The sequence below is a fragment of the Chiloscyllium plagiosum genome, chromosome 18 (assembly GCF_004010195.1).
Source record: "Chiloscyllium plagiosum isolate BGI_BamShark_2017 chromosome 18, ASM401019v2, whole genome shotgun sequence".
Taxonomy (NCBI): Eukaryota; Metazoa; Chordata; class Chondrichthyes; order Orectolobiformes; family Hemiscylliidae; genus Chiloscyllium; species Chiloscyllium plagiosum.
This window is the reverse complement of record NC_057727.1, coordinates 68,539,628-68,556,188: the sequence shown is the minus strand read 5'-3', so window position 1 is coordinate 68,556,188 and position 16,561 is coordinate 68,539,628. Positions and strand designations below refer to the sequence as shown.

The following is a 16,561-nucleotide window of genomic DNA, read 5'->3' as shown; positions in this document are numbered from 1 at the left end:
AAGACGATTGGAGTTTCAACCTGAATTGTTCTGCTCAAATTCTGGTTCATTGTAGAATTTACTTTTGGTCATAAGGAAATGGATTAAAATAAAAAAAAACTTGTGAAAACGAGTCCTTTTTTATTAGTAACTGAACTTTGGCAAAGTGGTGATTGGCATTAAAACTGAGTAAGGATAGTACGTGTGTTATATATGTTCTGTTGTTATATCAGAACAGCAAGAATAGAGAGGAAATTCATCCCACAGGACAACACCGACTTACAGTCCTTTTAAGACCATGAAAGGGGAGTAATTAGCAGAAAACACTTGACACTGAGCCATGTGAGGACAAATGACCCAAAGTTTGATGAACAAGTTTGGTTCTAAGACGGTGCTTTCTGAATTTCTTACTCTGTGACTCCATTTGAATATTTGGAAGTCATAGAGGAGAAGGAAGGAACATACTTGAGGCCAACATCACTTTGGTATGTGACTACAGTTTGGGCAGTTCTATTCTGAGAGGTATCTTAAAGGAGGAAAGAGAGATAGCGTTGGATGTATTTATGGACAGTGTATTCCAGAGTTTAAGACCTTGATGAGCTGGAACAATAGCCACAACAATAGAGAAGATGTAAACTGGAATTGCATAAGAGTTGGAGAATTGCTGATATCATGAGGGATTGAAGGAGGCTGTGAAGCTGAGACGGGGCAAAATGAATAAAGATAAATATGTTAAAATTCAGTTGTTTTCAAGCCAAGATCAAATGTAGGTAAGCACACACAAGTGAGTGAATGGGACTCATTGAGAAATAGGATTGAGGGAACTATATTTTTGAATCATTGAACCAGAATGGTTCCAGCATCGAAGGAGATCTTTGAACCACCATGTCTGTGCTGACTCTTTAGAAGAGGAAGTTATCTACTGCTCCTCCCATGCCCTGCAAGTATTTTTCTCTTCAGAGAATGATACAATTCTCTTTGGAAATCCACAATGAAATCTGCCCCCACCACACTGTTGGACAGTGCATCCAGACCCCAACCACCTGCAGGTATTGCCTCCGTTTTCCAACACTGAATTCCCCACTTGGTTGTGTTTTTCAATTGTTGGCTATTGCATAATTCAGATCTTTTGTGCCTTTGCAATGTCATGTTTTGACTTTGAGCATTGATGCTCTACCTGTATTGTAATAATGTCAATTATAAGTTAGAATGATGGTTCCTGTGGATGAAGGGATGATTCCGCTATTCGTTATTTTCTGAGCAATGGCCAGACTGCACATGACTTTAAATTTGGAACCAAATTGTCACCAGCATGTTCAGCCTTGCTGTTCTTAATCTGCCTTCATACGGGCTATGTGCTAAGCAAGTCGTGCTAGCATCTGTTGAAACTTTATTGCTGGAACAGCACAGCAGGTCAGGCAGCATCCAGGAAACAGGAGATTCGACGTTTCGGGCACAGGCCCTACTTAGGGCAGGTAGGAGGCCAGCACGGGGTGTCCAGGTGCTAGCATCTGTGCAAGCTAGAAGCACCCAAAGGAAAACTTAAGACTGCAATATAAAACAAAGAACAGCAGATGCTGGAAATCTAATCTGTAATAAAAGGCATGGATTGCTGGCGAAACTCAGCAGGTCTGACAATATCTGTGGAGAAACAAAAACAGAGTTAATGTTTCCAGTAACCTGTTTTTACTGGATTTGAGACAGTTGCTTTCTGTCTACAGATGCTGCCAAACCTGCTGGGTTTCTCCAGCAATTTCTGTTTTTGTTTGAAAGCCTTGAGTGTGCCTTGTTGACAGTCAAAGACTTATGTTTTGGTAGCTCGTGGCTCAGTGTGAAGTGTACAGAATCGACTTTAGTTTCTTTGTTACGAGTTCTGTAACTGAGTGTCAGCAACTGTTCCAGAAGACACACACTTATTGGATTTCTGTTATTGATATGCAGTCTCCTGAGACCTTTGATTTCCATTTTCTTTTAAAACAAAAGGACAGTTTATACTGATCTCTCTCTTTGTCCATTAAAAATGTGACACATTTGTCAAAGGGATGGTTGAAGCATTCTGTTCTAGATATGTTTCTAATCAATCTGTTTGAGCAATGTTGTGATACACTTAAGGAGGTGAGACTGAAACCAAGGCACCCGATTCAGAGGTAGAGACTGTCTACCACTGCACTACCAAACCTTCTAAAACAAACAATTCAAGCATCCTGTTCTATGTTTCTTCCTTGTATCAAATGTCCATGTTTGAAGCTAGTTGTGAATGTTTCCTCTAATGTAGCAATGACTGGCTGCTGTTACTTCAGTAGCTTTGCTCATCAGAATTCTCTTTGAAGTAAGCAGCAAAGTTTCCTCGGTTTGTCATGCAAGGCTGCCTCTTTTGCACTGTGCAGTCCTTTTAAGACTGATTCATGACTCCACACACATGTATGCATGCCGACGTGCATCTTAAAGGTAACATTTCTTGGACATGGTTTATTTTTTGCAGCCCCATAACTGGACAGCTTAAGCAGCTGAGTTCCAGTCATGTCCCAGTCAAAGTTAATAGACAATAGACAATTTTGTTCTGCTTTATCTTCATGTACAACAAGAGGGAATTTAAAATATTCTGATGTAAGCTGAGGAATTTAATCACACATAGCAGATTTTGTAGAGCTTTCAAATAGAGTGAGGCCTGGATGGATATGAATACAAGGATGAGATCTTTGAATGAAAGGGTCACTCCGTCAGTGAGCCAGTGGGTATCAGCGAGAGATGGACTTGGGTCCGAACAAAGGGTCTGCACCTGGAATATTTTACATGGATTTATGTTTCTTTGCTCTTAATAGATTTTGTTTTCTGTTTTTCTACTTACAGCACATGGGCTGCAGTAATTCAAGATCGCAGCTCACTATCATCTTCTCAATGGCAACTAAGGATGGACAATAAATATTGGCCCAGCCAGGGACACCCATGTCCTACTAGTGAATAAAATAAATTACAAATTGACACAACTAATTTGTGCTTAATTAAAACATATGTGATGTGTGGTTTGCTTGGTTCTGTCACCAGCTCAAAATCTTATAACTAGTCCCTTCCAACCTTAAAAAAAAGCGAGTCAAATCAAAGGCTGTATGTGTTAGTAGTTTTCTGTCCCCTCTCCTATTTCCTTCTGAATTCCTTTGTGAATAATTGCTTTACAAACTGGATTATGCTTTGAGCATTGGATGTTAGCAATCAATCACCCTCTGTAATTATTTAAATCCTAATGACATTTTGTGACCTTTATTCCCCTGGAAAAATAAAGCTTAATTCTTCCAGGCAATAAATCACCTTCACTTCTTTGAGTAAAGTTCTCTGTTCAATTGAGCAGCCTTGAACAATGTTTTTGTTAGTGATAGAATAATATTCGTTTGCCCCCGACCATAGACCCTAGCCATATAGAGTTCATGTTAGAATGGGCGGTGACTATAAAAGTAGCCTGACGTGGCCTGAGTTTAAAGGTGATGCTTGTATGTGCAAATTACTGTCCAGAAAACCTTTGTAAGCTGCATGTCCTTGAGTGTTGAACTGGTCAGGTGTGATAGGGATGCTTTCTGTATTAACCACTCAATATGGGTTACCCACAGACAGGAGAGAAAGTTGAGAAAATTGGTAGTGCACAATTCGTGATTAAATGAAAACTTTCACCTATTAATATTTCAGTTATTATTTGTAAATCAGGTGTTTAGAGTCATGGAAAGGAGAGAAAATACTGCAAATTGCATTAAACATTCTGTCCGTGGAAAGGTTAACACATAACATTTCTGGGACTGAGTTCTTTCCCAGTCGAGCAATATACGTATGTTTTTATTCTTAAAATATTGAATCAAAACAGCAGAGTTTGTGGGAAGAATGTTTTTCACTCTCCAAAAGAGTGTGCCTTTTGAGTTCAATATAGATGTGTATTGTAGAGCTTTCTGATTTATTCAATCCTTGAGTGCAGTGTTCCAGTTAGAGATCCAGATTGGTAGTCACATCCTTGGTGACTGTCAGTGCCACCAGGAGGAGCCCAAGAGTTGCTTCTTCATTCTTGCCTTCATTGACCTAGGTAGAATCGGGATGTTTTTAATGAGGGGAAGGTGACCAAGATGGTAAAGGAATTGTGTGCCATGCTTATTCCCTTCCTTCAAGGAGAAGAGTGCTGTTACTTGGGTTTTTCTAAAACAACAATGGTGAGTGAATTTTTATTCAACACCATCCTGAAGTATACAAAACTTTTCTGGTCTACATTTATAAATGTTTTTCTGCAGCTGTGCATGGAGAGCATTTAGAGCTGCCTAGCACCAGACTCAAGTTTTGATTGTAATGGGAGCAATTTGAAGTGATGATAATGAATCGGACAAGAGGCATAATGGACAACATTAAGATATTTCTGACGTAAATGTCTTTTTTTTTTCCTTAAGTGAATTGATTCCAGTATGCCAAATGATCCAGGAGACAATACTGACAATGCATCTTTCAAGCCAATGACTTCCTAACGCAACGCATCATTTGACTGAAGTAGCTTTGGTCACAGCTAAAACCTACAGCAATAAATTCTTGTCTTGTGCCTTCTCAAGAGCCATTTAGTTGACTTTGTATCTTAACAAATCCTGCCCTAGGGTACTGTCCAGTGTTTCTATATAAATCTTTATAAGCATGTGATCCAATTGCATTTAGGATATCATAATTTGGATTTTGTGCAGTTGCTTGATTTGTAGACCTTTGACTGAAAGGCATGTTCCAGGTGGATATATGTGCACAACTTTCACATCCCCAGTCATTCATGTCCTATCTCATTTCTGGTTAGTTCATACCTATAATCCTTTCAATTGTGTTTTTCAAACAGCCTCTGAGATCGCTAGAGAAATTGAAAGGAATGAGAAGACGCAAGCTCAGCTTGAAAGTAAAGCAAGTGAAAATGTGAGTCTTGTTCAGTGCGTTTTTAAGTTTCTAAATTTACCCTTTCTAGAGAAGCAAAATAAAACATTTCAGTTATTTTTGTTAGATGATGAAATTCACAAAGGACCAGTCAGAAGAAGAAATTGATGAGGTCCACAAAGACTATCGTAAGTACCTGATTGTTTTACTCATACTTTGGAGAGTCAAAAGTTCTTTGGCATGACTCACTGTAAAGTCAACCTTGTTGCAACCTTGGAGAGAATACAGAGAAGATTTACTAGAATGTTAGCATTATGAGGAACTTGGCTTCAATGGAGAAACTAGAGAAGCTTGATTTACTCTCCTTAACGTAGAGAAGACCCTGGGCAGTTTTAATAGGGCTATTCAATATTGTGAAGGGTTTTGGTAAGAATGAAGATTTCAACTGGTGGTTGGGTAAGTGAATACAGTGAACAAAGATTTAAGTGAATTGGAAATATGAAATTTCCTTATAAAGCAACGAGTGATGGTCTGAAATGTAATGCCTAAAACAGTGGTAGAAACAGATTAAGTAGTCGCGTCCAGAGGAGAATTTGACTATAGAGGGATCATATGTAGGCGTATGGGAAAAGAGAAGAGGCATGGAGTTAAATGGAAAATTCATAGAACCAACATCAGCATGGTGGGCTGAATAGCCTCATTTTCTGTTTTGAGAGGTTCTGGAAGCAATCCATTATTAGAAAAATGGTTCCATGGATATTAAAAAGCTTAAATGCCAGCTTTGCCACAGACATTTTCTAACCAACCTGTTCAGACATGTTATTACACCCCTCCTTGAACACATGGGACTTGAACCTGGGTGTCTCGGTACAGAGGCAGGGACACTACCACTGTAATTGGTGCTAGTGCTGAAGAACAGAGTGTCTCTGATTCTCATCCATGACCAGAACAACTCCTGAAGTAGGTATCAAGGGGATCAAGGATTACGGGGACAAAGTGGGAGAATGAATAAGTAAGCACTTTTCAGAATCCCAGGATGTGTTCTCATTTTGTAATGTTGGAAATGTAGTAGCTGATTTATGCACAACAAATTCCCAATAACAGCAACAAGCCACTGTTGTTAGATTCTCTCCGGGGTCCTGACCAGTAATTATCCAACATCTAAAAACAGATTATCTAGGCATTCATCTAATTGTGGTTTGTTTGACCTTGCTGTGTGTAAATTGGCTTGAATACTATTTCATAGATTACAACAGTGATACCACATCAAATTATGTTTCATTGGTTATAGAGCACTTGGAGAACATTCTGAGTTTGGACTGGTCCAGGAGATACACTAGTTTGTTCCTTATTCATTTTCTGGAAATGTGAGATGCACAACTGCGAAAAGTAGAAGCTAATTTGACTGAGTCCAAAGTACCGCTAGAGACTGAAGTTGAACAATTTCAGACTTGTTGAAGGAAAGAAGGAAAAACCTTGGATTTATTTATAACTTTCCATTACGTCGGAATATCCTAAAATGCTTTGCAACCTTATTGAAATGTAGTCACTGTTGTAATGTCAGAGAAGCAGCATGCAATTTGTACAAAGCAAGGTCCCACAAACAACAATGTAATTTTGACGATGATATGATTATCAGTTTTGGTCATATGATATAGGAGCAGAAATTAAGCCGTTCAGCCCATCGAGTCTGCCCTGCCATTCAATCATGGCTGATAAATTTCTCAACCCCTTTCTCCCTGTAATCCTTGATCCCCTTGATTCTGAAGACTGTATAAATCTCAGTCTTAAATATACTCAATGACCTGGCCTTCCACAGCCTTCTGTGGCAATGAATTCCCTAGATTCACAACTCTCTGGCTGAAGAAATTTCTCCTTATTTCCATTCTAAAAGTTCTTCCCTTTACTCTAAGGCTATGCCCTCGGGTCCTAGTCTCTCCTACCAATGAAAACATCTTTCCAACATGTACTCTGTCCAGGCTATTTAGTAGTCTGTAAGTTTCAATTAGATCCCCACTTCATCCTTCTAAACTCCATCGAATAAAAACCCAGAGTCTTCAAGCGTTCCTCAAATGTTAAGCTTTTCATTCCTGGGACCATTCTCGTGAACCTTCTCTGAACATGCTCCAGGGCCAGTACATCCTTCCTGGAATATGGGGCCGAAAACTGCGCACAATACTGAAAATGTGGTCTGACCAGAGTCATATAGAGCCTCAGAAATGCATCCCTGTTTTTATATTCAGGTCCTCTCAAAATAAATGCCATTATTGCATTTGCTGTCCTAACTACTGACTCAACCTGCAAGTTTACCTTGAGAGAATCCTGGACTAGAACTCCCAAGTCTCTTTGCACTTCATATTTCTGGATTTTCTCCCCATTTAGAAAATAATCCATGCCTCTATTCTTACCAAAGCGCATAACTTCACATTTCCCACATTATATTCCATCTGTCACTTCTTTGCCCACTCTCCTGACCTGTCCAAATCTTTCTGCAGCCTCCCTGCCTCCTTAATGCTACCTGTCCCTCTACCTATCTTTATATCACCTGCAAACTTAGCCAGAATGCCCTCAGTATCTTCATCCAGATGATTAATTATAAAGTGAAAAGTTGTGGTCCTAACACTGAACTTTGCGGAGCACCACTTGTCACTGGCTCCCATCCTGAGAAGGACCCTTTTATCCCTACTCTCTGCTTTCTGCCAGACAGCCAATCTTCTATCCATGCCAGAACCTTGTCTCTGACACCATGGAGGAGAAAGTGAGGTCTGCAGACGCTGGAGATCAAAGCTGAAACTTTATTGCTGGAACAGCACAGCAGGTCAGGCAGCATCTAGGGAACAGAAGATTCGACGTTTCGGGCACATGCCCTTCAGTAGCCTCCTGTGCATCACCTTGTCAAAGGCCTTCTTGAAGTCCGGGTAGCTAACATCCATTGGCACTCCTTGGTCTAAACTACTCATTACTTCCTTAAAGAATTTGCAAAGATTTGTCAGGCATGATCTCCCCTTGATGAAGCCATGCAGACTTTGTCCTATTTTGCCACAACTTTCAAGTATTCAGAAATCTCATCCTTCACAATGGATTCCAGGATCTTACCCATGACCGAGGTTAGGCTGTTCGGTCTGTAATTTTCTGTTTTTGCTGTGCTCCCTTTTTAAACAGTTGTCATGTTAGCAATTTTCCAGTTGTCTGGGCCCCTCCTGATTCTAGCAATTCCTGAAAGATCACCATTAACGGCTCTGCTATCTCTTCAGCTATCTCCCTTAGACCCTGGGGTGCAGTCCATCTGGTCCAGGTTATTTATCCATCTGCAGGCTATTCAGTTTCTCTAGCATCTTCTCCTTGGTAATGGCCACCATACTCAGCTCTTCCCCCTCACTCTCTTGGATTTTTGGAATATTACTTGTGTCTTTCACCATGAAGACAGACATGAAGTAATTATTCAGTTCCTCAGCCATTTTCTTGTTCCCCACTACTGTCTCTCCAGCGTCATTTTCCAGTGGCCCAATGTCCACTTTTGCCTCTCTTGAAACTCTCACAATCTTCCTTTATATTACTGGCTAGCTCACCCTCTTATTTAATCTTCTCCCTCCTTATTTCTTTTTTTGTTGCCCTCTGTTGGTCTTTGAGGAGAATGTGAGGACTGCAGATGCTGGAGATCAGAGCTGAAAATGTGTTGCTGGAAAAGCGCAGCAGGTCAGGCAGCATCCAAGGAGCAGGAGTCTTTTTTTGTTGCCCTCTGTTGGTGACTGAGGAGAATGTGAGGACTGCAGATGCTGTAGATCAGACCTGAAAATGTGTTGCTGGAAAAGCGCAGCAGGTCAGGCAGCATCCAAGGAGCAGGAGAATCCTGAAGAAGGGCTAATGCCTGAAACGTCGATTCTCCTGCTCCTTGGATGCTGCCTGACCTGCTGCGCTTTTACAGCAACACATTTTCAGCTTGTTGGTCTTTGTAAGCTTCCCAATCCTCTGGTTTCCCACTGCCCTTTGCCACATTAAATGCTTTCTCTTTTGCTTTTATGCTATCCCTGACTTTCCCTAGTCAGCCATGGTTGCCTCATCCTCCCTGTACCATGCTGCTTTTCCCTCGGGATGAATCTCTGCTGTGTCTGCAGAATTACTCCCAGAAACTCCTGCCATTGCTGTTCCACTGTCTTTCCTGCTAGGCTCCTCTCCTAGTCAAGTCTCCTCAGCTTCTCCCTCATGCCTCATGTGGTTGCCTTTATTCAACTGTAATACATTACCTCTGATTCTATCTTCTCTGTCTCAAATTGCAGAGTAAATATCAATCATATTATGATCACTGCCTCCTAAGGGCTCCTTCACCTTAAGCTCCCTTAACAAGTCTGCTTTATTGTACAACGATAAATCCAGTATTGCCTGTTCCCTAGTTGGTTTCACCACAAGCTGCTCCAAAAAGCCATCTCATAGACATTCCACAAATTCCTTTACCCTCCCACTCCAAGTTCTTCTGCAGCTCAGAAGATATCCCGAACCCGTGCAGGCACCACAACCATCGGGACTCTTGATCCTGGTCACAGAGAACAGTGTCTATGCCTCTAACTATACAATTCCCAATTACAACAACTTTTCTCTTCTGTCCCCTCATTTGAGTGGCTCCTCCGTACCAAGATGCTGCAGTCATTTAGCTCATCCTCCCTGCAGTCCCCATTCCTGTCCGCACAGGGAGCCAAACTCTTGAACCTGTTGAACAAGGACAGAGGCTGATGCTCCTGTAAATCTGCCTCCTGGATCCCTGTACCTGTCTCACTCAGCCACACCCTCCTAACCCTGACCACTGGCTGACTTTGAGTTAGTTAGTCCAAGGGGTGTGACTGTTTCCTGAAACACAGCATCTCAATAACTCTCCTTCTCCCTGATACATTGCTGGAGTCTGAGCTTCAAACATTGCAATCAGCATTTTACTACAGACATAGTCACTGGGAACCATAATGGTGTCCTCCAGCTCCCACAACATGCCGAAACAACACATCACCTCCATCCTTATTTTCATTTAATTAGTTTTGGATTTTAAAAAAAAATTAACTGATTTTGTTGGTCAAAGGTTTAGTATTGGCAAGGACAGTGGGGAAAGCTCCCTGTTCATTGAAATAATGCCGTTGAATTTTGTAAGTCTGCCTGAGGAGGCCACAAAGCCTGGTTTAGCATTTCACCTGCAAGGCAATGCTACTGACAGTGCAATACTCCATCACTACTGCATTTGAATGTGATTATTTAGATGCCTTCTCTACTGATAATGGATGAGATAATGTTTTCATCCCAGTGTGTTCATCTGTTTGTCTGGATTTCAACAAATCTTTCTTGGCCCAGGTAAAAACTGGTTGGATTTACCCTACAGTGTGGAAACAGGTCTTCGGCCCAACAAGTCCACACCGACCCTCTGAAGAGTAACCCACCCAGACCCATTTCCCTCATGCACCTAACGTGGCCAATTCACCTAACCTGCACATCTTTGGACTGCGGGTGAAAACCGGAGCACGCGGAGAAAACCCATGCAGACACGGGGGAGAATGTGCAAACTCCACACAGACAGTCGCCCGAGGCCGGAATCTAACCTGGGACACTGGTGCTGTGAGGCAGCAGTGCTAACCACTGAGCCATTGTGCCACGAAGACTTTGATGCATGAACATTTTAAATGCCCCATGTATGTTGGGAAGAAAGCACATTACGATGGTGTGTGTTAGTTAGAATGTTGTTGACTGTTTTAGGGTATTGTGGATTGTCTCAGAATCTGGTGGGTTTTATCACCAGCTTTCAAGATGTGAGCAGATTTTTCAGAACAGGTTGTTATATGTGGATTGCCCTGAAGCCGCCTCAGATGAGATGGAAGCTGTGAATAAAAATATTTGTTTATTTTTCAGCATTCAGCCACAGAAAAACCTCAAGAAAAAGCTCTGTAATTGTAATAGCATTGAGTTGACACCGCATGGCAGAGTTAAGCACTGTACTGAATGACTTTGTCATTTGCTAAAGTTGCACTTCCCTTTTTCCAATGGCCACGTTTTGAAAAGTAGTGGGTGAGCTAACCTTTCTCCTCTTCCATGTCCCTGTTGACCCTTGTCACCTTACAACTTATGGGTCTCCTTTCATCCAACTATTCTTTTTCTATTGATTGAACACAACTTTGCTTATCAAGTTGGCGGAAAGATGCATTTTGCAGGACTTAAAAGCATACTGGATCATCACCTGTGGGATTTGAGCTGAAATTTAAACCACATTAAGGGTATGAAAAGCTCATCTTTCAGTCAGTTGGGAGGGTTCTCCATTGGTGAAGATATTACCTTTACTGGTCTACCACTGCCCTCAAAACGTAAGTGTGCAGAACAGTGACTTATACCTAAGAGGCCATTCTTTGTGTGGGCAGCCTAGGCAGTGAGTGTTGGCAGAGGATTTGAGTATAAAAGTCAGCACCCACTTTCAAGAAGAAATCCCTGAATAGTTGGTCAGGATTGGAAATCTGGACTGACTCCCATTGTGCTTCCAGCCCTGGGCACCAATTCCACTTGTAGCACTCCATAGCTGCCCTGACTGAAAAGCTTCATTAGCAAGGTTCCGGGACCTTCTGTTTGTGCTACATGACGTAGTGAGCGTGAGCCATTGGGATATTTGGTACCTTGAAGTAGAGCTGATGAGAAGAAAACACTTTCGGTGTGACTCGGCCCGGCCCGGAGAGCTGAAAAGAGCAGAACTTGAAAATGTATTCCCAATAAACTCTGCAGATTGAAACACTGTCAGTATTTGACTGGAAGGAAATTATTAAAAACTAAATAAAATGATTTTAAAATGCATAAAATTTGTGAAAATTACTCATTATTCAACCTCCTGGAGGAGGTGTTTCCAGCTGGCATCTAATTCCATGGGCTCTAGCACTTGTATCCAAAGAGCCCTTCTTCCCATAAGCTTAGACCAGTCAGTGGGTAACTTTGTTGAAGGTTGTCCTCCTATTAACTATTACATTTGTGGGCAAAAGAGCACAAAATAAAGAGGAATAGATTTAGGGAGCAAACCTATTTGGGAAAAAATATTGAAGTAGCTAGTATATGTGGTGCAATAAATATTTAGGTGTATTTTTTGAAGAACAAACTTACTGATCTGGTGTTAAGGTGGCTAAGTGAGCTTCGTCAATGAGAACAATTCTTATGTTCCAGAACTCTTTAAAAGGGGCCCAGTTCCCCTGTAAGGAGTGCAGGAGGTTCTGTTTGTTTTTGTGCACATCATACTTTAGTCCAATTGGGAATGGACATGGCAGCAATTCTCTACAGATCAGTACCTTAGTGACAGGTTATAACTTCCATTAGCTCACTGTGTTTGCCTGTTTGTATTCGTCACTGAAGCATTAGGCTTTGCTGAATGAAAGTAATTGCAGCTTCAGGCTCATCTCATTAGGTTGCTGCCTAACATTAATTTATTTTCCTGGATGTATGTAGCACTAATGTGTTTCCTGCGAACACCAGCATTTACTTATTAAAGATTGTACGTTATTTGTCTGAATCTCCTGAGGGACCTTTGAATAGCTTTGTCTTGTGAAGTTTTGGTTTTGCTCAATGACTATTGGGTGCATTATTCTTCCAAACTCTCCTCACATTTGGTCATTTGAAATAAGTGTCTGACTTTATAGTGTTGTCTGTTCCTTGAATAAATGCTAGAAATGGAAGTGAGATGAATGATGGTAAGCTTGATAAATTAATGTTTCCAGACTTCCTGTTGGCATTCTTCAGGATGTGAGCATTGCTGGCAAGTCTGGCATTACTGCTCATTCCTAGTTACTCTTAAGAAGGTAGTGATGCGACATCTTGAACCACTACTCTGCGTGATGGAGTTGTTCAGTTTTGCTGTAGGAATTCCAGACAATATGGTGTACTAGGTCCAACCATCTATAACTGCTTCATCAGTGACACTATGTCATAAGGTCAGAAGTGGGTACGTTCACTGAGATATCTCAGATACTAAAGCAATCCTTGTTCATAATCAGCAATATCCAGGCTTGGGCTGACACATAGCAAGCAATATTTGGGCCACATAAGTGCCAGGTAGTGACTACCTTCAGCATCAGAGAATCTAACCATAGTCCTTTGACATTCAATGGCAATATCATCACTAAATCCCCCATCCTCCTCCTCCAAATCATCAACGCCCTGAGGATTACTATTGACTAGAAACTGAACTGGACTAGCCATATAAATACTGTGGCTGCAAGTGCAGGTCAGAAGTTAGAATTCCTCCAGTGAGTAACTCAGCTCCTGACTCTCCAAAACCTGTCCACCATCTACAAGGCACAAATTGCGAATGGAGTTTAATATAGATAAGTGTGAGGTCTTGCATTTTGGAAAGTCAAATCAAGGTAGGAGTTTCATGGTGAATGATGGGGCTTGGAGGAGTGTAGTGGAACAGAGGGACCTTGGAGTTCAGGTGCATGGTTCTCTGAAAGTGGAGTTGCAGGTAGACAGGGGAGTGAAGAAGACTTTTGGCACACTGGCCTTCATCAGTCAGGGCAATGAGTATAGAAGTTGAGAAGTTATGTTGCAGTTGTATGCGACGGTGAGGCTGCACTTGGAGCATTGTGTTCAGTTTTAGTCACCTTGTTATAGGAAGTATGTTATTAAATTTACAAAGATATTGCCAGGACTCAAGGGACTGAGTTATGGGGAGAGGTTGGACAAGCTAGGACTTTTTTCTTGAGTGTACGAGACTGAGGGGGTTTCTTAAAGAAGAGTATAAAATCATAAAAGGCATGGATAGCTTGATGCACTCAGTCTTTTTCCCAGGGTTGGGGAATCGAGGACTAGAGGACATCAATTGAAGGTAAGAGGGGAAAGAATAAAAGGGAAAGAAGAGTATAAAATCATAAAAGGCATGGATAGGGTGATGCACTCAGTCTTTTTCCCAGGGTTGGGGAATCGAGGACTACAGGACATCAATTGAAGGTAAGAGGGGAAAGAATAAAAGGGAACCTGAAGGGGGGGGTAATCATTTTACACAGAGGATGATATGAATGTGGAATGAGGTGCCTGTGGAAGTGGTTGAGGCAGGCACATTAACTACATGTGGACAAATACGTGAAGGAGAAAGGTTTAGAAGGATATGGGCCAAATGCAGGGAAATTGGGTTAGTATTGATGGACAGTTTGGTCGGCATGGACCAGTTTGAACCAAAGGGCTGTCTCGATGCTGTAGTACTCTGACTCTAAATCAGGAATGTGATAGAATACTCCCCAGTTGCCTATTAACATTCTGGAAGCTTGACATCACCCAGAACAAAGCAGCTGCTTGATTGGCATCCCATCCACAAACATTCACTCACTCCTCCACCAATGCTCTCAACAAGATGCTCTCAGAAATTCAGCAGACACCCTTAGCTGATACCTTCTAAACCCATAGCCCTTACCATTTTGACATAGCAGATGAATATAATATGGACAAGTGTGAGGTTATCCACATTAATAGGAGGAATAAAGAGGCAGAGCATTTCATAAATGAGTGATCGGAAAGTGCTGATGTTCAAAAGGCCCTGTGTCCTTGTTCACAAGTCACTGAAAACTAGGACTTAAAAATGTGTTGCTGGAAAAGCGCAGCAGGTCAGGCAGCATCAAAGGAGAAGGAGAATCAACGTTTCGGGCATAAGCCCTTCTTCAGGATTCCTGAAGAAGGGCTTATGCCCGAAACGTCGATTCTCCTTCTCCTTTGATGCTGCCTGACTTGCTGCACTTTTCCAGCAACACATTTTTAAGGTCTGATCCCCAGCATCTGCAGTCCTCACTTTCTCCTAACTGAAAACTTGGAGACCGGTGTAACATCCCATCTGGTACCCAAATGTTGTATTAGGTTTTTGTCACAAAAGGCTTTTAGTACAGGAGCAAAGAGGACTCATTTCAATTGTATAGAATAAAGGTGAGAGCACACCAGCAGGATCCAAATGGCATTCTGCATCAGTTTGCTTGTTTTCAGTGACTTGTGAACAAGGATACAGAGGACCCTTTGCACATTAACACTTTTCAACCTTTCCTCATTTAGAGAATACTCTGCCCGTTTGTTCCTCCTACTAGAGTGAACTTATCTGCATTGTATTCCAACTGCCATTCTATTTCCCACTCAGTTGGTCTGTCTAAATCCCCTTGAAGCATCTTTGCATCCTCCTCATCCCTGTCAGTAGTATGCACTGCTGCCACTGTATGAAGGATATGGAGAAAGTAAATATTTAGATTGGTGGGTGGTTTGCTGATCCAGTGGGCTGCTTTAACCTGGGTGGTGTCAATATTCTTCAATCTTGTTGGAGCTGCTTTCAGCCACTTTGGTGACATGATAATTGTAGGTGGTGAGTTATTTGCCATAAAATTCCCAGCCTCCCGTTGTTGCCACTGTATTTATATGGCTGGTCCAGTTCAGTGTCTGGTTAATGATACCCCACCCCCACCCCTACAACATGTTGATAGTGAGAGATTTAGCCATAGTGAGCCTTTTGAATGTCAGTGGGAGATGATTAGATATGCTGTGGTCAGTCATTACCTGGCGCTTGTGTAAAGTGAATGTTACTTGCCATGTACCAACCCAAAGCTGAATGTTGTTTAGGTCTTGATGGCTATGAACAAAAACTCTTCAGTATGGGAGGAGTGGCTGATGGCACTGAACATTGTGCAATCAACAGCAAACATCTCCCTTCTGACCTTATGTTGGAGGGAAGGTCATTAATGAAGCAGCTGAAGTTGGTTGAGCCTAAGACACTACCCTGAGGAACTCCTGCACAGATGTCCTGGAGTTGAGCTGACTGACAACCACAAGCATTTTACCTTGTGACTTCAACTAGTGGAGAATTTTTCCCTTAGTTTCTACTGACTCTAGTTTTGCTAGGGCTCCTTGATGCCACACTCTATCAAATGCAGCCTTAATGTCAAAGGCTGTCACTCTCACCTTACCTCTGGAATTCAGCTCTTTTGTCCATGTTTTGAACCAAGGCTGTAATGAGGTCAGGAAACTCAATGGACCTGGCAGAACCTAACTTAGATGTCACTGAGCAAGTGTTGCTTGATAACACTGTCTATGACATCTTCCATCACTTTACTGATGATCGAGAGTAGACTGACGGGCGTTATTTAGGTTGCATTTGTCCTGTGTTTTGTGCGCAGGGCATATCTGGGCAGTGTCTGACTCTGTCTGATAGATGCCAGTGTTGTAACTATACTGGAAGAGCTTGGCTAGGGGCATGGCAAGTTCAGAAGCATATAGCCTCATTCCAATTGCTGGACTGTTCTCAGGGCCCATAGTCTTTGCCGTATCCAGTGCCTCCAACCGTTCTTTGGTATCGCATGAGGTAAATTGATTAGGCGGAAGACTGGCATTTGTGATGCTTGGAACCACTGGAGGAAGCCAAGATGGATCATTCGCTTCTGGCTGAAGATCATTGCAAATTTTTTAGCCTTAGTTTTTGCACTGATGTGCTGGACTCTCCCATCATTTGAGGGTAGGGATACTCGTGAAACTGACTCCTCTCGTGAGTTGGTTAATTGTCCACCACCATTCATGACTATGGCAGGACTACAGAGCTCAGATCTGATACATTAGTTGCTCTGTCTTGTCATTTGCTGCTTATGCTGTTTGGCATGCAAATCATCCTGTCTTGTAGTTCACCAGGTTGACATCTCATTTTTAGGTACGCCTGGTGCTGCTCCTGGCATGGCCTCCTGCACTTTTC

The 16,561-nt window shown here is 41.9% G+C and overlaps 1 protein-coding gene across 3 annotated transcripts in view; it reads left to right on the top strand.

Moving 5' to 3' along the window:
* The window catches only part of rad18 (RAD18 E3 ubiquitin protein ligase), a 285,566-nt gene that overhangs the window by 151,554 nt on the left and 117,451 nt on the right, over positions 1-16,561 (top strand). For all 3 annotated transcript variants that reach the window (XM_043708545.1, XM_043708543.1, XM_043708544.1), the window contains 2 exons: positions 4,823-4,896; positions 4,982-5,042. In XM_043708545.1, the coding sequence (XP_043564480.1) occupies positions 4,823-4,896; positions 4,982-5,042 (135 nt within the window). The remainder of the gene's footprint in view (positions 1-4,822; positions 4,897-4,981; positions 5,043-16,561) is intronic.